Here is a 22886-nt window from a genome sequence, read left to right on the forward strand (position 1 = left end):
AGAGAGAGAGAGAGAGAGAGAGAGAGAGAGAGAGAGAGAGAGAGAGACCCAGAGCTCACCAGTTAGTCTGGATGGGCTGGCCAGTAAGCTTAGGGAACAGTAAGCCTGTTCCTGCCTCCCAGTGCTGAGATTATGAGCATGCACCACCACTTGGAAGCCACGCCCTGCTTTGTGAGGTGGGATCTAGAAATCAAACATGGGTCCACAAGCTCACACGGGAAGCACTTTCCCACCAAAGTTCTCCCCAGTCCCTTTCAGATCTTTTGAATGAAACGTTCTCATTTGCACCCATGATGCGTGACTCTAAGGAGGGCATGTGCCACCCTTCAGCCACTGTCATAAAGCTCCCATGTGGGTTTTATTGGGAGTTCATGTCTGAAGAAGTTAACACTGTCCTGACAGCCTTTCCAAAAGCCTTCTGCTTTGTGTGAGGCGGTGGCGGTGGTTGTCGTCATAGTTGTCATCATCATCATCATCGAGACAGGAACTATATAGTCTAGGGTCCTAACCTCATTATGTATCCCCGGCTACCTACGAATTAGCAAATCCCCCCCAAATCCTAACTAGTCTTCCTACTTTGAGATGTCAGTATTTATCCATTCCCCCAGTGATGCTTCTGCTGGGGCGTCACTACCCACATGTGTTACAGATTTCTGGTTTCCTGTGTGACTGATGTCTCTTTGTTCCCCTAGAAGCCATGTACTCTTCTGCCATCTTTCCTCAGTCAGTGTGTTCAGAGGCCCACATCTTATTCATAGACATAAAAAGGAGGCAGAATTATTAGTTCTATCTATTATTAGTTCAATCTACAATCCCTCAAACACTACACATACATTGATAAGAGGGAAAGAGATTTTTCTCAGCCTCCCAAGTGCTGGAATTAAAACATAGTCCCTTGGACATGAGACTTTCATTGATTACAACTAGCTGTTAGGTACTAGAAATGTTTGACAAAGCAGGATATGCCTGTGCCCCATCTACAGCGAGTCTCAGACAAGGTGGAAGGCAGGGACCAACACCAGAGGTCCTCTGACCCACACAGGAGTGCCATGCCATGGCATGGCCTGCCATACTGGAAAACAAACACACAGCATGAACACACACACATGAGTTACAGTTGTAAGACTCTAAGGGTGTAGCCATGGATCTAACTCACATGCCAAGGTCTTTTAGATGAAAATGTTTTTTAACTTGTAAAAAACCAAAACCACAGATGCAAAATAACTATTCCTCAAAAAATGAAGCAACTTAGAACCACTACAATTGTTTAATATGCATGGCCTGGGGGCAAAGACAGGGAAACTTAAAAGTTAAAAATTAATAAGAAGTCAGTGATAATACTCTAAAAATATACAATAAGGTAGAGGTGACCCTTAAGCTCGGCAGCAATCACTCACAGACTAAACCTGCTTGGCAAGAGCCTCAGACTATGTCATGCGCTGCAAAGCTCTGTCTCCAGTAGCAAAGGGGCGGCCCGAGCAAAGGTTCTCTTTCTAAACAAACACTGCTTAAACACCAAGTTAGATAAAATTCCTATGATAGAGAAACAAAGCTATCACTGATGAAAGATCTGCCCATGTTTGGTCAAGCCAGGAAGAACTCAATACAATGAAGTCACATGATTAATAGGGAAGAAATAATGAAGATTATTACAAATCAGAACTATCTTCTCAGCTGATGTTCAACCTCACTGAAATCCTGAAGTTCCCAGAGTGTGTCTGGAGTCACTGGACAAGAGATCTGCTCAGCAGAGCAATGCTGGGTGTGCACTTGGAAGGGCTTAACACAAATCCACCTGAAGGAGGCTGTGTGTGGGGTGAAGCCTCTTTAGTAACCCAGCCATAAGGAGTGTCACTCAGGGACACTTCCAACTCTTTGTGACTCACTTCAATGCTGGAGTCAGAAGTTTCTCTTTAAAAAAAGAAATCCAGCTGCCTTCAAAGATCGAGTGTAGCATCAACAAACACGACCATTACGAAGTCTAACCGGGCCAGCTCGGGGGCTCAGCGGGTAGAAGCACTGCCACACAAGCCTCATGACAAGAGTTCAATCCCTGGGACTTACAGTAAAAAGAAAATGGACTAAAAAAAGTTGCCTTCTGACTATTACACACAAAGAAGAAAAAGACAAACCAAAACTTAACAGCATAAAACACTAAAAGCAATAAACAAATTGAGATGAAAAAAAATACAGGATAGCATGTCCCATGACAGTAAAGTTTCACATAGTTTGTACTATGAATCAAGTCTGTCCCACCAAAACCCAAACAAAAATTTCCTAAAAAGAGTTTGATTTCTATACCAATAAAACGAGACAATAAATTTACATTCTATTTTCTTATACTTATCTTCTCTACCATCTCTGCACACAAAAATCTAGGGTGTGTGTGTGTGTGTGTGTGTGTGTGTGTGTGTGTATCCGTGCACACCAGGCTGAGGGAATTGTCCATGCAGGTAAGAACCCGATTTCCATCCCTAGCACTCATGAAGTAAGCTGAGCATGGTAGCATGCCTGTACTCTCAGCACTGGGGAGACAGGAACAGGAAGATCCCTAGGGCTCTATGGCCACAGCCTATCCTAACTAGCAAACTTCAAACCAGTGAGAGACCCTGTATCAAAAACCACACAAGACAGTTCCTGAGGTGGGGCACCCACATTCCTCTGAACTCTACTTACACACCCACACTCACAACACATACAAACAAACATGAACACATAAACATGTGTACATATGCACACATATAAAAGCAATAAATAAAAATAGTCCACAATAGGTTGAAAAAGTTTCTGACCAGATGTGTTCTGTGAGCACCTACTGACCCGCACCTGGCATCCTTCCAGGTCTTTGGAAACAACATGGGGGAACTACAACCCTTGTCCCCAAAGCCTAGAGTCTTTGAGAGAGACAAAGGTCAGAAGGCAATACAAATATAAAAAGCAGTGCCTGCTACCACAGTGCTGTGGGGGAGAAATACTGGAGACACCTGACCCAGGCACAGCAAGGCTTTGTGGAAGAAGTGACAGCTAATATGGGTGGGAACAAAACAGTTAATGGGAACTGAGAGAGGTGGAGGGGAGCGGAGGGATCCCTGGCAGACTGTGTTAAGAGCTCTGAAACAAGAGTGAGGTGGGGTTAAGGAAAAAGTTCCTCTTCACAGCAGGACACACGGACGCTGGCCAAAAGCAAGCAGCCTTGTAGGAGTTCATTAACTCAGAATGCACACACCTGAGCCTGTGTCATGTGCTTGTTCTCATGATGGTCTTGCAGAGATTGTCTTGCTGAATCCCCTTTGCACAGACAGGAAAGGGGTTCTGTAATGCTCTGTCCCTTTGCCCAAAATGTCACAGTCAGTACAGGGCTGTCCTCAAAAGTCCAAAGGCTGCACCGTGCACGCTGAGGCTTGCTAGCGTATGACACTGAGACTACTGTTCAGATTGCTGTGGAGGTACTGAAGGCTTTGGGAGCAGTGAGCATGTGAATGGAGGTCTGGGTTGGGTTGGCTCATTTGTGCAGTCCAGCCAGAGGCACTGACTGGAGCAAGATGCCAAAGCTGCCTCCTATGGATAGAGGTGTCTGCCACCAGCCTGATTACAGGAGTTCCAGTCAGACCCACACAATGGAAGGAGAGAACCAACTGTACAAGTTGTTCTCTGACTTCCACATTCCCAGTGTGGCAGTCTGAGCACACATGCATGCACACATGAACGCAAACAGATAAATAATTTTTAAAGAGGCAGAACCGTGCTGCATTCCTACAGCCCCAGCACTTTAGAGGCTGGAGCAGAGGGTTCGAGGCTGGTTTGTTTTTTGATGCAGGGTCTTGCTTGACTGGCCTGAAATGGCTATGTAGACTAGGCTGGACTCCCAGCTCACAGAGACCTGTCTACCTCTGCCTCCAGACTGCTGGTATTAAAGGCATGCACCTCACCCAGCTGAGAGGGGGTTGGGGTGGGGAGAACACTGACAACAGACAGGCGATAGACCCGAGTGCTCTGGTGGGAGAGACAAGATAGCACCAGCTCTCAGCTGACTCCAGCCAAACCCCAGATCAAAGGCCCAGCATCATCTCAGTAGTAATGATTGCAATTGTCTCCCAATCTTCAAAAGCTGCTGACAGGCTCTGCTCACCTCCTCGGACCTGACTATCTGCTGGAATGCGTACCCTCTAAGCAATGTGACACCATGTGACATTTATCCTGCATAAAGATCCCTTGAGGTTCTGAAGAACCCTCATCTTCCTGCCTTTCCCTGACTGTATGTCCCACTCTTGGGGTTTATCTGCTATTTAAGTGCTAACTACACTGCGGTCTCGAAGTGTCCCCACAGTGACAGGTCTCACACAACTACCTACTATTCCCCAAAACCAGTGATGCCTCTCCTACAACAAAGGGCTCTGTGGGTGTAATCAATGACCTAGTGTTCAGAGAATCAAATGCCTCATCCAGGAGGGCTTGATGTGACCACAGGAGTTCTTGTCCAGGACAAGAAATGTTGGTAAAAATCAGAAGGCTTGGGCTGGAGAGATGGTTCAGTAGTTAAGAACACTGTCTGTTCTTCCAGAGGTCCTGAGTTCAATTCCCAGCAACCACATGGTGGCTCACAATCTTCTGTAATGGCATTTGATGCCCTCTTCTGGTGTGTCTGAAGACAGCTACAGTGTACTTATATACATAAAATTCAAAAATAAAAAGAAAGAAAGAAAGAGAAGGTTGTGATAGCAGAAACAGATAGTGATACTGTACTCTGAAGATGAGGAAGTGACCATGAGCAAAGGAAGACAGGCAGCCATGAGAACCTGTCCAAGGAAGACTCTCCCACACTCCCACAGCCCTACTGCCATCCACTCCATCGCAAGCCTTTGGCTGCCACAGCTGCCCAAGAATTGATTTCTGTTGCTTTAAGTCACAGCATTTGAGAATCTGTTTCTGACTCCATAGGAGACACTATACTTAGTATTGAGCACATGATATCAAACATTCTAAACCTCCAGTTACCAAAAACTGCAATAACCTGAAAGTTTAGATGTGTTAAGACTTCTTGTGCCATCATCCTGTTCAAACATGATGGAAGGTTATGGTGATGGGACCTTTGCAAGGTGACTAGGTCATGAGGGCAAAGCTTCAGGGTAGGATAGGTACCGATTAAAAAAAAAAAAAGAGGAGCCCCAGAGAGCCCCCTTTACCACTGCGCATGGACCAGAAACCCAGGAGCAGCAGGTCTGGCTGGATTTGATCTGCTGGTGCCTTCATCATAAGATTTTCCAGTCTCTAAACTGAACAACAGTGTGTGTGCTGTTTATGTCCATTATGATAAGGGCCCATATTATAAGGACCCAGCCAAATACCTAAATACGCAAGCACTTCAATCCACACAAAAGTCAGCAGACTAGCCTTGAGTCTAACCATAAACACCTAGAGCCAGTGTGGACCAAGTCAGCTGGGAAAGCGAAGGTGTTCAAACGGCTATCACAATGACCATAGTTTTAGGTGTGGGCAGATGGCTCTGCAGGCAGGCAAAACGCTTAACTCACAAGCACGAGAGCAGAAATTCTGACCCCTAGAACATATGTAAAGTACAGGGTAGGTAGGACCTGTGATCCCAGGGCACAAGAGGGAAGGCCAGGATCTCCAGGACAGGAGAAGCCAGCAGTTCTCAACCTGTTGGAATGACCCCCATGGGATCACACCAGATAGCCTACATATCACATATTTACATTACAATCAGAACAGGAATGAGTCACAGTTATGAAGTAGCAGTGAGATAATTTTATGGTCAGGGGTCACCACAATATGAGGAACTGTATTAAAGGGTCAAAGTTGAGAACCACTGAGCTATACCAACTGAAATGGTTCAGTGAGAGGCCCCAGTTCAATATATAAGGAAGACGCCCAATGTCAGCCTTCAACTTGGACCTACACACTCTCTCTCCATCTATCTGTCTATCTATCTATCTATCTATCTATCTATCTATCTATCTATCTATCTATCTCTACACACACATACAAAACAAACAACAAATAAACATCTCAGGCTGGAGAGATGGTTAAACAGCACTGACTTCCAGAGTATCCAAGTTCAATTCCCAGCACCTGTATGGCAGTTCCAGGGGCTCCAGTGCCCTCATCTGGCCTCCACAGGCACCATGCACAAATGTGCCACACATATATACATGTAGGCAAAACACTCATATAAAACAAAATAAATAAGTCTTAACCTGGAGGCAGCACAGGTCTCTAATCCCAGAGTTCAGGAAGCAGAGGCAGGTGGATTTCTTGAATTTGCATCCAGCCTGGTCTACAGAGCCAGTTCAGGTCAGCCTAAGCTACATAGTGAGACACATCTTACAAGGAAGGGACAGTTTGCTGCTACTAGTGTAAAGTACCTGCCCCACATTCACAGAGCCCTGGGCTTGATCTCTAGCCCCACAAAACCACAGAACAACAAAAAGTTTATTGTTCAACTGATATAGTTACCAAGGTTAGGTGAATAAGATAAGTCACATTTAAGGTCCAGTCCACCTGATCCCTAATATGGGCCTGACTTCCACACACCCCAGAAGAGCTGTGGACGACCTGCTGTAGCTCACCATCAGCACAGAACACGGACAGCCCAGGACTGGTCCTATTTTGCTACCAGAATGTGTGAGCCAAGACTCACAGTATGAAAAACATACAACAAGAAGCCTTCTGTTATTATCCAGGCCTGAAAAGTCTTGCTTCCCTGTGCTCTGGCATGAGGAACAGGGACTTTAAATATACAGATCTAAGAAGAAATAAAAGCCAATGATGTGTGCATATAAGATACATTGCAAATCCAACAATGAATCAAAAGAGACCTCTGAAGGCAAATTAAGTTCATGTGCATCAACAGATTTTTTTCTATCAAAAATTACTGGATTATTTATGGAAGCAAGAACGTAAGCTATGTCATGGCCCACACCACTAATCCCAAATACTCAGGAGTTGAGGCAGAATTGCTTGAGCTTGGAAGCCTGGGGTCAGTATGAACAGAGGGAGAAAACTCAAAGAAGACAGGAACAGAAATCTTCCAGGAGGAACAACTGTTGCGAAGCAGTCATTCACAAATGTGAGGATCCAAGATCAAGTCCCAGCACCTACAGAAAAAGCCGAGCATGGGCATCTAGTACCGTGGGAGGCTGAGACAGGAGGATCACTGGACCCTGTTGGCTGCCAGCTTAGGTTGAGGTTCTAAGAGAAGCCCTCTCAAAAGAGCAAAAGAGTGACAGAATGTGACACCAACATCCTTTTCTTGCACGCACAAACACACACACACTCAGAGACAGACAGACAGACAGACACACACACACACACACACACACACATACATACACAACTCAAACAGGGATTCTCTTCTGAATTAATTTTCCTCTTTTAATAACTCATTCTCATTGTAGATTTAAAAGCTAATGATTGCTTGGAAATCACTAAACTAACAACTGTCACAACTGTCCTTCCCCACTGCTGGGTAAGAAAGATCTAGATTTTGTTAATGATTTTTATTAATCATTTGTGTGAGAGACAGGTGGAGAGAATAAATAAATAAATAAATAAATGAACGAATATAAATATGTATGGGTGCCTGCAGAAGCCAGAAGAGGTCAGACTCCCTGCAGCCCAACATGTGTGCTTGAAAGCAAACGCAGGCATTCCAGAGAAGCAGCGAGTGCTCTTAGCCACTGCACAGCCAAACGTCTTAAACAGTGGGCACAGGCGTTGCTACAAAAATGTCAACAGGAAAGATTTCTAAAGGTACAGCAATCAAAATCCCAACTCGAATGTGGACTGAATCTGAGGTGTTTCTGGTGGTATACTGCAGCCTTGGCTCTGAATACACACTGTGTGCACTGTGTGCCTTCACACCACCCTTGGCTCTGAACACAAAGTATGTGCACTGTGTGTGCCTTCACACCACCCAGTGTGGATGAATGCTGCCTATAACACCCACGCTAAGATTGGAGACTATTCTGTGTTATGACTTCAAGTATTTTACTGGACATGCAAAGTTTTCAGTTCTTACAGAAACATAATAGTTTAACTGTGGGAAAAAAATTTTTTTAATTTTTTTCAGATTTTCATTCTTCTGCATGTATCAAATTCAGGTATCTTTGAATTCTACTATGTTAGAATATTTGATTTTAAAAAACTATCATTTGAAGGCTGGGCATTTAGCTCAGTGGTAAAGTGCTTAGCATGTTCAATCAGCATCCACCCACCCAAAATATGCAATTTGGATCAGTAACTTGAATTTCTTTATTTCTTTCGTTGTTTCTTTCTTTTTTTCTAAGATCTTTAAGTAAATTTTTACTTGATATTAGGCCAGAATTTCCATTTTTCCATTAGGCCACTTTTTGTATACATGTTTGTGTGTGCACACATGTACGCAGATGTATATTTGCGTGCGTGCGTGCGTGTGTGTGTGCGTTCATGTGTGTGTGGAAGCCAGAGGTAGCTGTTGTATGACTTCCTCATTTATTTCTCATGTAGGCTTTCTACATGATGAATTAGCTACTTTTCTATTGCTGTGATAAGTCATCAAAACCAAGACAACTCACAGAAAAACGAGTTTATTTATGCTTACTGTTCTCCAAGGAGTTAGAGTTCATAATGGCTGAGGGCTAAGGACTCAACACCTTGAACTACAAGCAGGAAGCAGAGAAAGCCAACTCCTGTCCTCTCAGGGCCTTCCCCCAGGGACTCCCTGCCACCAGCTGCCTGTCCTCATGCACAACAGCCCAGTCTCCTTTACTTGCACGTCTCTGACTCCAGCACCACACGAACGCTGCTGCCAGCTCTGCCGAGAGCGGGGGATGGACACTGGCCTGCTGTGACCACACTAGTGTCAGCTTCTGGATCCTGAAGCAAACTGGAAGCTTAGCTGGGCCTGATCTTTCCCTGAAGGAAGCCTCCCCACTGCTCCAGTGAGGCTCACACCTCTCCTGCTACTCTCTAACAGTGGCAGCCTCTCTGCCAGCACAAGCCTTGGCTGGAACATCAAGCTTGCCAGTGTTCTTTTCCTCTCCAAACTGTACATTCTGTATTTCTTTCTTTTGGCCTCATTTTCTCTTTTTTACTGTAGATCTGCATAAGTTACTAGTAACAACCAACTCATAGATTCAATCTTATGCTGTCTTGAAATTTCCTGCCAAAGAAATGTGTCTATTACTTTTTAATTCAGCCCCATGACATGGGCTGAAAACAGCCAGATTGTTTGTCAAAATATCACATGAGTGGCTGTTAAGGCCCTTGCTTCCCTTTTTAATCAAACTGGGCTTCCACTATCTGTGTTACCCTCAGTACTATTGCTCGCCAGGGACCTACTACACTGGCTCACTAAGCTGTTTCCAGCATCCAATGCTTCTCTGGTCCAAAGTTCTGAAATCTTCCACATTCAAAAAAAAAAAAAAAAAAAAAAAAGAGAGAGAGAGAGGTGAGGAGGACAACAGGGTCTTTACAGCAACTATCCACTCTCTGGTACCAACTTCTATAACCAAGACATCATATAGAAGGAAGGGTCTTCGTGGACCTATGTGTCCAAAGAGTTAGGGTCTGTAACTGTAGTTGGCAGCATGGCATCATTCCATAGACATGACAGCTAAAGCTGAAAGCTGAGACCTGAGCGGTACATCTCAAAATATAAGCAGAAGGCAGAGTCAGCCAAGTCAACAATCTCTCAAAACCCAGTGCCAGTGACAGGCTTCCTCCAACCAAGCCATACCTCCCTCCTAAGCCTCCCAAATAGAATCACCACAGAACTCGAGTATTCAAATGCCCAAGACTGTAGGGAAATCTCATTCAAACTACTACACATAGATACTTGGGGTTCAAGCCCCCTAAATCCATATAAGATAATTTGGACCCAAAGGCATGCGTTCATAATCCCAGTGTTAGAAAGATGGAAACTGGTAGAGATATCTGGGGTCACTGGTCAGCCAGGCTTGGTGGGTCTCAGACTCTTAAGTGGCCATATTTCGGGCTGGAGATGTGGCTCAGAGGTTAAGAGCACTGATTGCTCTTCCAGAGGTCCTGAGTTCAAGTCCCACCAACCACATGGTGGCTCACAACCATCTGTAATGAGATCTGGTGTCTTCTGGTGTGTCTGAAGACAGCGATAGTGTCCTTATATACATACAATAAATAAATCTTTTTTTAAAAAAAAAGAGGCCATATTTCTAAAAAAGTAAACAAGTAAGTAAGTTTTGAATAGTTCCTTAAGAATAACACCAGGATTATCCTCTGGCTTCCACAGTCATGCACACATACAGGTGTCCATATAAGCAAAGAGTATCAGTTAAGTGAGCTCTGAGGGCCACAGCCATCCTTTTGTTAGCACCAATAACGGTCCACTGGAAGTTCTTCTATGTGTGTTCTACTATATGACTGTTTCATTATTAGAGTTACTGGAGTCTTTAGGCTCCAGTCACATCCAAATATTTCTTGTTTGCACTGCTTTATTTTGCACGTTTTGACACTGTGGTACACTTCCAATAACAGACTTCAGTACAGCTAGTGACACTGCACACACTCACCTACTGCCTTCCCTCTTCAGAATGCTTTTATTCCACAAACTTTATAATACCAATTAGGAAGGAACTGTGGCTATGAAGAACACTAGGCAAATGAACACAGAAACCTTGATCTCAGCTGATCGTGGAAGGTGGAAGGACATAACACATCCATAGTTCAATCAACACTCAGTACCTCCGTCAATCAGACAGAAACCATAAACAAAAGAAGCCATCAGCGCACACATACTGACGTCTAGTAGAGACAACAGAAAGGTTGTCCCCATAAGGGAGACCTCTAATACTAAAAGTATATTCTGCATGAGATAAAGCAGGCCCTTCAGCAAGGTAGAGAAGAAAAGCATAGAAACGCCGTTGGTACTGAGGTACACTTACCTTTCAGGATGCTGGTGCTAAATTTAGAAACAGAATTAGACAAGCCATTCTCAATTGGCCAGCTGTTCTAAATCCTCACCTGGGGACTAGTCTCCTTCTCCCATGTTAACTTTATTTTATTTTACTCATTAAATTAGAAATGGAAACAATAAAAATGAGAGAACCAAGCAAAAGTGTTCACACATCCAAACAGCACACGTGACTCACACGGCTCCTTGCTGAGTCAGTCCTGTGGACAACCCTAACTCACATCTTAAAAGACAGCTAAAGACCTACTGGGCCTTAATTTAACCAAAAGCTAACTGTAAGAGATAAACTTAAGAGCCAATGGACAAGAGTATTGCATCCTTGAGAAATGAAGTAAGTGCTGAGGTGGCATAAAAACAACACTGGTTTCAAGAAGCCGTCATATTCATCTCAGGATATAAACACCGAAAAAAGTGACTTCAATCTGAAACCCAAAGAGTCTTAAGCCCACGAGCTTATAGTTATACACACACAAACATATGCTGGCTCTGATAAAAGGCACTCAGTAAATGGGGAGTCATGAGCAGTAGCCCTGTGTTTTCTATACAAACCATATCAAATAACTGAATAACCAAATAACTGAGAAGACAAGCTCATCCTTATCCAACTGCAATCAGAGGATGAAGACATGGAAGAATCTGAAGGCTACCACCTCAGAACCACAACTAGTGAATGTCAGCAAAGACCAGTGCCAGTTACATCAGAGACGACACCACACACCTCTGAATGAAGGAAGGATACCATGCATTGTCCGAACTAACAAAAAAAAGCAAACCTGTATCTAATTCAAGTTCCACAACAGTCACAGGAACATGTTAAGTGACCGCACGTGGATATATTCAGCAAAGAAAGAATGTAGAACTCTACAGTGTAAACCAACTTCCACAAATATACCAGAAAAGAAAATATAGCCATAAAGGAAGGAAGTGGATTAACTAAGATAATCAACATTTTAGGAAACAATCTATGAGACATGGACGCCTCTGGTGCTTAGTAGCATCAAGTTTAACATGATTTTTTCAGCTTCTTATTTATATATTTTTTTCATATATTTCCTCATGTGTGTGTATGCTCGGGGCATGTGTATGTGTGTGTCACATGGATACTCATATTCCATGAAGTATGCATGAAGAGCAGAGGGAAGCTTTAAATGTAGTTAGTTCTCTCCTTCCACAGTGTAGGAAGCAGGGGCTGAACTTAGGTCGTCAGGCTTGGCAGTGAGTGCCTTTTCCTACTAAACCATATTGCTAGCCTTATCATAAGCTAGATCTTAAGTTTAAAAAGATTTTTTTTTGATTCAATGATACCTTCTCTCCATAAAAGCTTTATATGAATGCATCCGAATTCAACTTTCAGAATGTGACTTTACCTGAAGAGTCTTCAGGGAGGCGGTATAGCTACAGTGAGGCTTGCACTGACCCCAGAGTAACTGCCTCTATGAAAAGGGGGTCTGGAGTCAGAACACATCCAGAACACTATGAGGATGTAAGTTTTGTTGCCACAAGCTAAGAACCAGCACAGAGTGCTCCTTCCCTCACAAGCCCAGGAAATGACAAACCTTCAGTCACCATGGCCCCAGGGCTTCCAGATTCCAGAAGAATGAGGATGAAGCAGGAAGTTCCTGTTAGGTCTATACTACAGAAGCCCTGATGACCCAAGTCAGAGACCATGCCTTCTGGAGATACAAACTGAAATAATACCTAACAATGTCGTGATATAAAGAATTTGCTTCAAGATAACCTAGAAAGGGGAAAGGGTGCATGTGTGTACACAGAACAAAACCAGCCGACCACATGTGTACACAGAACAAAACCAGCCGACCACATGTGTACACAGAACAAAACCAGCCGACCACATGTGTACACAGAACAAAACCAGCCCACCACGTGTGTACACAGAACAAAACCAGCTAACCACATGTTGGTAATGTGAGTTTCACTGTATCAGTCTACTTTTATAGTTGATATTTTTCATAATAAATAAGTTATGAAATTGTAAAGTAGCGGCATCTCAAAGTAGCAGCAGCCACCAGCACAGAACAAGCAACCAGGCATCATAGGGCACTGAGAAAACGGTATCATAAATTCCCGCAGAAAATGTACAAGCCACGGGGCCTGGAATCCACCCTACACAGAACACCGAAAGCTAAGTCAGTTCTAATGATGCAGGAGGCTAGCCATCCCAGTGCAGCCACTCAGAAACAGCAACCCGCCCGCACAGCTTTCTAAATAAGGATTTCCTAGTAACAGCCCCAACTAACCTAAGATCATGTGACACTCAAATGACAGATCTCTCCCAGGCCTTGGAGGGTGCTTCTTCTGTCAGGCTCCTTACCCAGCTTTCAAGGGAGTGCTTTTTGTTGGCTTTAAGCTTTTGTTTTATGTGTGTGGGTATGGGTATTTTTGCCTACATGTATGCCTGTGCTCCAGGTACACGCCTAGTGCCCACAGAGGTCACAAGAGAGGTTTTATTCTGCAGCACAAGCTGGCCTGGAACTCAGTTAAGTAGCCCAGGCTGACCTCAAACTCACAGAAGTCCTCCTGCCTCAGCCACCCAGGTACTGAGACTACAGGTAGCTACTATGGTTGCATATAAACAACCAAGTGGGCAATCAACAACTAAGGGAAAGGCAGTTGGTTTTCTGTAGGTGATATGCAGATAGATACTCCAGGCCTCTCCAGCTCATAAGCCTAGCAAATAGTTAACCCTGAATCCTACGCCTAGATGTCTCCTCTTAAGTGAAGACATGGGGCTGCTAAGACACTGTAGCTCATCTGTACCTAGTAGGCAGTTGGATATTGAGCCAAGCGGTCAAAGACAGGGTACTGTAAGAAAGCCACTCACACAGGAACCGGGCTCATCCGGATCTCCTTCACTTACAATTCTACCCCGAGTCACTTTAACCGGTCAGTTGTGATGCTCACCATCAATGACTCCTGTGACCTCTTGCCCACTTATGGTTGTGATCCATTCCACTTGCTTCCATCTGACTGAGCCAAAAAGCCTTCAATTGTTAACTATGCACAGTCTTTTTTACTTCTCTCTCACTCGATTTTCATTCAGCATTAATTTCCTTTAAAAAATACTTATTAATTTTACTGTACATACCTGAATGCAGTATGTGTACCTTGTGCATGCAGGAGCCCACAGAAGTCAAAGGAGGCATCTAATACTGTAGAACTAGAGTTATGGACGGTCAGTGAAGGGCTCTAGCAGGCTCAAGCATTGCAAACACGGCCTGGCAGACCTTGCCCTCCCCACTTTCCTTCTTCCTTTCTAAAGACTGCTAATAGTACAGCTAGCTCCCCAAGGTCCATCCCTTATTTGGCTACTTCCTCCTCCTGAAGCTGACTACCAACAATCAAAAGCTTTTGGCTACCCCAATTAAAATCAATTAATTTCAAGGGCAGACTTTTTTGTGTGTTTGTTTTTAACTTTTATTTTATGTGTATGGGTATGAGTGTTTTGCCTAAATATATGCCTGTGCTCCAGATCCACAACCAAAAAACAACAACAAGAAGACCATGCCCAATTAAAATTAAACACTTCATTCTAATGTACTGTGTGTGTCTGTGTGTGTCTGTATGTGTGTGTGTCTGTGTATGTATGTGTGTGTGACTGTGTATGTGTATGTCTGTGTGTGTGTGTGTGTGAGTGTGTGTGTGTGTGTGTGTGTGTGTGTGTGTGTGTATTTCCCCTTTACCTTTATAAATTGCCATTTGCCTAAGGCCATGTCTGTCTCCTCTTTATCCAGAGGCAGTCTTTTGTCCCTCTGAGGCAAATGTCCCTTTTTCCTTTCTCTCCTCCCTCTTCCTCTAGTCTTTGTCTATCTGGAGCAAATAAATCTCCTTTGTGCAGAGAATTTGAACTAGAGGTGTGTCTTGTGCAGACTTCAAGGTCCTTTGAGTTGTGAGCCATTGTATAGGTGACTGGAACTAAACCTGGGTCCCTCTGCAAGAGCAATAAGTGCTCTTAACTGCTGAGTAATGTCCATCCTGAGCATTAATTTCTAATTCCATCATAGACCAAGTAGTATCTGACCACAGTGCCAAAATACAGTCACCATTTGGACAGAACAATGGAAGCTCTGGCCCATCAAGAACACCAACCTCCTGGCCTCCTGCTGTCTGCTGGCTGAGTCTCTTCACTCACTACCCCACCTCCACTAGTCCCCACCAGTCTTCCAAGTTTCAGCTCACATTCACCCAAAGCTGACAATGGGCCTTTTGTACTGACTATGGTAGGCTTCGCTCCCACAACCCTGCTAGATTACCAGGTGTTAATCATGGCGCTCTGACTGAAGAGCATGGCCTTCTCTCCCCTAGCTGTTGTCTTTTGATTTGACTAAGATGTGAACATCTTTCTAGTGTGTCAGCCCCTCCCAGCAGAGAGTGGGCAAGACTGGTACAGAGTGACTGAGGCGCTCCGCTGCCTTTCCCAGGAAAGCTTCCTGTTGGTGAAATAGCTGGAACCAACATGCGCAAGAATAAGCGATACAATCAAGAAACAGTGTGGCTTTCTCTGAACTGGTTTCCAGGCACCTGGTCCAGAGATAATGAGCCAAGCAGAAATGCTAAATAAAATAGCCTGTTAGGGCATTTACAGGCCCTGCAGAGAGGACCCCTTTGAAGATTCCTACAATATTGTCTCTAACAACAGTGTTTTAGGTTTCAGTTTCTGCCTGGCCTCTCCATCTTCTTATTTTAGTTACATGATTTCTACACCAAACAGCAAGGCTGGCCGACTGGCATGTCAGAAGCCTGGATAATCTGAGGATTCTCTGTTTATGAGAAGCCCCCGCCGCTCAGGCCAGGAAGTTTCCACATCCTATGCTACACCAGACAATAAATGAGAAAAGATGGCTTCTTCAGAATTTCTTCCTAAGATAAACTGTCTTCCCAGATCAACTAAGTCCCAGGATCAGACATCCAGGGTTTTGAGGTAAAGCTAAAAAGACACAGTGGGTTGTATTTCTGTTTTGTTTTATAAGCGAGATTATGATTTAAAGTATGCATTCTCAGGTCAGCAAGACAGGTCAGCAGGCAAAGGCATCTGCTACCAAGCCTGGTGTGGTGAGAGAATAGACCCCTTCAAGTTGCCTCCAACATTCAACCATCCTACGAGCTCACACTCCACATACACATGAATAAGTAGAGAAATGTAGTTAATAAAGTACACATTCCCTTAATTGTTTATCAAACCACGTATCTGCCCTTTGTCATCTCAGTCATGGGCCCATCAGCAAGGGGAGCCTTATGATACTGATAGCGATGACTAACCTTGGCTCAGGCCTGTTTCCAGCTCACTCTGCCAACCCACTGAGGACCTAAGCTTGCTCTTTAGTCTAGGACCACCATTTCCATGTGGCTAACGTACGGGTCTTCCTTAGGGTTTTCCTTCTGCACTCCATGAACGCTACTAGGAACTCTGATTTTTCTCATCAGATAGCAACAGTCAGATAATCAGGAAGTTCTGTCATAGAAGTTCTTTCCTTAAGACACTGACATTAATCTCTCATGTGCCTTCCTTCTTTAAATCTAACAGTGGAGTCATCTTGAGAAAGCACAGTGAAGGAAAAAGATGGACGTATGGTGCTCCAGTGCCTGCCCGGTCTCCTAAGAGACATGTGCCCAGTCCTCACAGCACTTAGGAGGTGAAGGATGGACAAGAGGATTCTATTTCCTGTGCACATCCTACATACTGAGGGCATAAGCTGTCCTAGCTCTCCAGCAGCAGGCCTCCAGAAAGTTAAGTTTCCTCTTAACTTTATCTGCCACAAACACAAATGCTGTGGAACGCTCTCCTTACCCTGGTGTTTTATCATTGTTAAAAGCTAAATCACTAGAAGCCACACAGCACGAAAGGATGTACCCAAAGGACCCGGAGGACCGTTCTTCTCATCTCTTCGAGTAGAGAAGAATAAAGATGCCAAGAGTTAAGCGGGACGGCGGGCAAATCTAACAGAGCAGGAGACCACCTACAAACCAGCACACCACGCTGCAGCTGGGGGGTTCTGTCATGTTCCGACTCTGTGGAGAAGTCAGACCTCACAGAAAACGGCTCACAAGGTAAGTGGTAAAATGGAGGCTGTTACTTTCTGTGTCCAGGTCAGATCATCAGCAGAATAAGAAGCTCCCAATCCCAAATCGCCTTTTTCTTTTCTTTGAGACTCTGGGAACTCAAATCACCCCTCTTCCCCTCTGTTCTCTGTATGCTTCTGCCACAGAAGGAACGGAGGCAGAGGGAGGCTGTGGGTGGGGCAGAGGGAGGCTGTGGGTGGGGCAGAGGGAGGATGGGGGTGCGGCAGACGGGTGGGGGCGGGACAGATAGCGACTGTAGGAGGAGCCGGTCCTGTGCTCAGCCCCAGGCCTTTTATGGCTGTAGGCTCCAGGGACAAGACTCTTAAGCTCCAGCCATGAGCTTGTGCAGCTCAGAGAACTGAGTCTCAGCTTCTCCGGCTCTTATTCCAAGTTCCTAGGATCTGGATGTCTGTTCCCTTCAGTCATAGCTACTTCTGTGTCTTTTGCTCTTTAACCTCTTGAGATCACATATGATTCTCCATGTTCAAATCCCCTGGAGAAGGCCTAGTGTATGTGCTGTGAGATCAGCTGGACCTAATGGACACATGAAGAATTTAATCAAGGTTGGGAGGTGATGAGTTTGTTCTAGCATACACATAATGTACTGGACGTCCATATAGACCAAGCACTGCTTCATGGCCACAGTAAGTGCGATTCTTTGTTTTTGTTTCCGGTTTTGCTTTTGTTTTGTTTTTTTTGAGACAGGATTTCTCTATGTAGCTGACCTCAAACTCACAGAGATATGCCTGCCTCTGCCTCCTGAGTGCTGAGATCAAACTCACAGAGATATGCCTGCCTCTACCTCCTGAGTGCTGAGATCAAACTCACAGAGATATGCCTGCCTCTACCTCCTGAGTGCTGAGATCAAACTCACAGAGATATGCCTGCCTCTGCCTCCTGAGTGCTGAGATTAGAGGCATATAGTAAATAAGTGGGGGCAGCTATCATCACCTCTGGGTCAGAAACGAGGAAAATGCATCTCAGATACTTTTAAAGTATGTTCAGAGCTTGCAAGATGGCTCAACGGGTGAGGGCACTTGCTGCCAAGCTGCCAACCTGAGTCAGGTCTCGAGGACTAAATGTAGGAGAGGACTGGTTCCAACCATCACGTGCATGTCATGGTGTGCACGTGCACACGTATGTATGTATGTACATACATACGTATGTATGTGCATGCGTATGTAAAAACCCTGTTCAGAGAGTAAGTCATGGTGCTAGGCTACAAGGTAAGTCTCCCTGCAGGCTTCCCTGTTTCGGGCACACAGAGCTTGCACACTGCTCACAGCTCACTACAGGCACGTGCACAAATCCAGCCTACACATGTCTGCCTCTTGTCAGGACACTGACTGTCTCACAAAACAGCATTGCTTATGCCATGAAATACCTCATACCACAGGCTTGGTTATTATTTAACTTGTATCCCATCATCCATATTTCTTGCAACATCTACTGAAAACAGAATGTAGTCAAACTTCTTTTAAAGGCAGGAACACATCTGTGCAATGCATTTTCTTCATCTGATCATGGGTCACATGTCTGGTTATGTCACTCTTTTTAATCCTAACTAATCAGTGGAATCAAACTCTAACCCTTCCATTAGAATGGAATCTGGACCATAAGAGCACACTTATCACTGTCTACAGTAAGGGTTTGAAACGAGGCAGCAAGCATGTGCAGGGTGCACAGACAGAGAGACACAAAGCGACCTTTCAGGGAAGGGATGGGGTAAAAGGTGCTATGAAAGTCTTGAGGGAAAGGAACTGCCCCATCCACCCAGCCTACTCCTAACAAGCCTTGGCTCAATCTGGCTTCAGTCAGACATGTTCATACATGCCTATAATTCTAGGACTCAAAAGGTTGAGGCAGGAGGATTGTTAAGTTTTAGGCCAGTCTAGGTTACACAGCAAGATCCTGTACAACCTTACCTAAGTAAGGAAAAAAGTATTTATGTTAATTAATGCAAAAAAAATCAAAAGCTTAAGAGGGAATCACAGCTGGAAAACCTCCAAATTCAGTTCCAATCTTCCTCTACATTCTCATGTAATTACCCTCACTCGTCCCTTTAAAGACAGTTGGACCAGGAGTGATGGCACATGCCTGTAATCCCAGCACTCAGAAGGCTAAAGCTGAGAGTTCTAACTTTAAAGCCAGTCTAAACTACACAGCAAGATCTTGTCAAAAAAGGGAAAAGGAAAGGAAGGGATGAAGGGAAGAAGGGAGAGAAGATAAAATAAATTATGAAAAAAATTAGGGCAAATAGAGGTTTGTCTCATTATTTGGATTTTACTCATAACAAGGGAAAAATCTAAAAAAGAAAAAATGTCATGACAGACCATACAATCTCAATGAAAACTAGCTACAGCAGACACTACACACCATGAGCCGTTCACGTGCCCCTCTCTGGCTGCTGTAACTGAGTGTCGCACTGACAGCCACAGCACACTAGATAGGATTCCTGAACAGAGTATCTGGTTAAACACTGTTTAATATGGCCCATCTTAAAGCTGGGGTGCAAATTTATCATCTTGATGCTTTCACACTCAGTTTGAGGCCCACCCCTCAAGCTAATGAATTTCCTAAACATTACTCTAAGACAGGGAAATGCATATAGTTTAATCTCTGAAGTCACCACTCTTAACCTACAATGTGTGTTTCTATTACATAATAAAAACATTCAGATATACTAAGGAACCAACCATCCTTTCCAAGATCAAAATGCAGCAGCTGTGGAACAAGACAGCACTGGATGAGATATTCTACACACAAGTGATTTGATTCTAAGTAGGAACCTTGGAGAATCAAAATTCACAACTTCCCTCAGCTCACTGCCAAGGAAACCTTGAAATTATGCTTTGCATTTTAATAAGGGCTCCTCTGGTTAAATGACGCAGCAAATTCATTTGGAAACATAATCTGAAACCACAAAACAAATCACTCTTGCTGTTTATGTTCTAATGACACAGGCACCGAGCAGTTCCCTTGCAAGGCTTCAAGGCTAGTTTTAAAACCTTTCAGGGGAGCCATCAAGATGGCTCAACTGGCAAGGGTGCTATTGCAGTCAAGCCCGAGGACCTGAGTTCAATCCCTGGGTCCTACAGGGTGGGGGGACAGAACCAACTCCTGAAAGAGGACTTCTGACCTCCTCAAATAAGGACACAGACACACACAGTAAACACAATAGTGAGATTTTTTTAATCTCCAGGGCTCCTGGTCTGGAAGCGTTAACAATCATTTACTTTGACCTCTTCAAATCCTCAGGTTCTCACCATGACACTGTCGTGATGCTATGGAAACTGCTGACCCTGCTAGTGAACTGTGCTACCCAGCTCTGTTGCTACCCAGTCACTGAAGGACTGTCATCTAAGCACAGACAGCGGAATCACATTTTAAAGTGTTAAGTAGAAGGTATTTGTCTTTTAAAACTTCTGCCAAGGAAGGAATGTTATATTTAATTGTAATGGGCACCTCATATCAACAAGATGCTGCTGGATGGAGCTGAATCAGAAAGGTAACTGTTGGGCATTTTAAAAAAGATGTCAAAGAACAGATTTTTAAGGGATTTAATCCTACAAAGAAAAGCCCATACCACAGCCATTAGAGAAAAGAATTAGGTTCTAGTATACCTGAAAGCTGATGAAGGAAAAACAATCTTTGGAAAAACAAAACAGTAGGCTCTGACACTAAGATCTTAACACAGAAGCTCTTACCTCCCATTGTAAGTGGGGTGGGATATTTCGTATCTGAAGTTTCCGAATCCTGCAGAAGAATTAAAACATTTTAAGGAACAAAACATACAAAAGCAACACACACCAATAGCAACACAGAAGCTTAGAAAATACTTAAAATATGAATTTTAATTTAACTGTACACCAAAATACAATAACGAAATGTAGCTCACAGAGAAAGCAAAATAACCCTCAGGGTGTGTCCTGCTGAGACACTTGGACCCAGAACTGTTACGTGACTGGTATTTTATAAAGTACTAAAACAGACACATAAAATACATTTATTCTGATGACTAAGTTTAGCATTCAAGCCTCCTTTCCTCAACTTAAGCCTCCCAGAGCACAAACAAAGTCTTATCCAGATGTTTTTGCTCTGAGACCACAGCCAACAGGCTCATTATAGCATTTAGGACCGGAGAAAGAGACTCTCATTTTTTCCCAACCTCCTGACTATGTTACTCAACACAATATTGAGTGTGAGTAATAAACCACAGTACCTGTAATTCTCAAATCAATGAAAATCATGTATTTTCATGCCACAAAAGGTACAATAGATCTTTAAATATCATCTGTACTTAGTGCCAAAACTCATATGTACATACAGATGCATACATGTGTACACACACATATACACAAACACACATCGTCTCATGCAGACCAGCTTAGAATGACCTTGAGCTCCTGAGACGGCTTTACCTCTGAGCACTGGGCTTACAGGTGTGCACCACCATCACGCTCACTCACGCAGTGCTGGGAACTGACCAGGGCCTTACTCATACAAGGAAAGAGCCAGCCCCTGAAATACGTCCCCAACCCCTCACAATTATTTGAAAAGAACATATTACTATATCATATGTCAACACTTTGCTATAACTAACTGTATGGTTTGGTTTTCTTTTCTGAAGAGTAGGACTTCTTGCTCTGTATCCCAGGCTGGCCTGAAATTTGCAGCAATTAGTTTGCCTGAATAGGCTTGAACTAGTACAGCAGGCTTTGTTAACTGTATTTTGAGATAGTATCTTTAGCAATCCTACCCATTTTGTACATTTAAAGACACTCTAGGACTGGGGAGATGGTTTAGTCAGTAACGTACTTGTGTACAAACAAGAAGGCTTGTCTGTCCTCCACACCACTCATTTAAGAAGGGAGGCATACTGGTGCACACCTTTAATGTCAACATTCAGGAAGCAAAGCAGGCTCTCTGAGTTCAAAGCCAGCCTACACGGTGAGTTCTAGATTAGCTACAGCTATATAGTGAGACCTTGTCTCAGACAAAAAAAGATGGAGAAAGACTGAGAAAGACTAATTAGTTTTAACCTCTGGTCTTGAGATTCATTCACGGATATGTACACACTAACAATAATGATGATGATGATGATACCAGGACTTGGGAGGGCAAGGTAGGAGAATTAGTGTGAGGAGGCCAGACTAGCAACAATGTAAAACTTTGAATCAAAATAAAGAACATAGGTTTCAGACTAAGAAATCCACAGCACAGAACACATGAGGAATCGTCTTCACTTTCGTTCAAAACGCCCCGCGCTTTACCATCTGGGTGGTGTATAAAGGATGAGGAAGGAGAGCTGACACATGGACTGTGTGAGCCTGCTCTCCAGGCACCACAAGAAATCAGCCTTCAGCTGCTCAGCAGGACAACAGCTGCTGGAGTGATGTGCGTTTGCGACACGCCACAGGGAGACTGAACCAGGAGGATTCCAAGTTTGAGCCAACCTTGGTAACACAGTGACCCACGCCTCAGTAAAACCAAACAACAGTGACAATGTCTGTCCTAGGCACATGAATTTGACAAATCAAGAAAGTAATTCAGGGGCTGGAGAGATGGCTCTGCAGTTAAGATCATGTACTGCTCCTCCAGACAACTTGAGTTCAATTCCCACAAGTGTATCAGGATGCTATACCCACCTATAACTCTAACTGCAGGCCACAGCCTCTGTGAGCATCTCTGTACTCAGACACATACTTACACGTAACTAAAAACACTAATAGAGCCGGGTGGTGATGGTGCACACCTTTAATTCCAGCGTTTGGGAGGTAGAGGCAGGCAGATCTCTGAATGAATAGAAGGTGATAGATAGATAGATAGATAGATAGATAGATAGATAGATAGATAGATA

The 22886-nt window shown here is 44.0% G+C and overlaps 1 protein-coding gene across 3 annotated transcripts in view; it reads right to left on the bottom strand.

Moving 5' to 3' along the window:
- Positions 1-22886, bottom strand: part of Igf2bp3 (insulin like growth factor 2 mRNA binding protein 3) — a 120567-nt gene that overhangs the window by 56025 nt on the left and 41656 nt on the right. For all 3 annotated transcript variants that reach the window (XM_028790048.1, XM_028790049.1, XM_028790046.1), the window contains exon 3: positions 20734-20782. In XM_028790048.1, coding sequence (XP_028645881.1) covers positions 20734-20782 — 49 coding nt within the window. The remainder of the gene's footprint in view (positions 1-20733; positions 20783-22886) is intronic.

The sequence above is a fragment of the Grammomys surdaster genome, unplaced genomic scaffold, assembly GCF_004785775.1.
Source record: "Grammomys surdaster isolate TR1022 unplaced genomic scaffold, NIH_TR_1.0 125861, whole genome shotgun sequence".
Classification (NCBI taxonomy): domain Eukaryota; kingdom Metazoa; phylum Chordata; class Mammalia; order Rodentia; family Muridae; genus Grammomys; species Grammomys surdaster.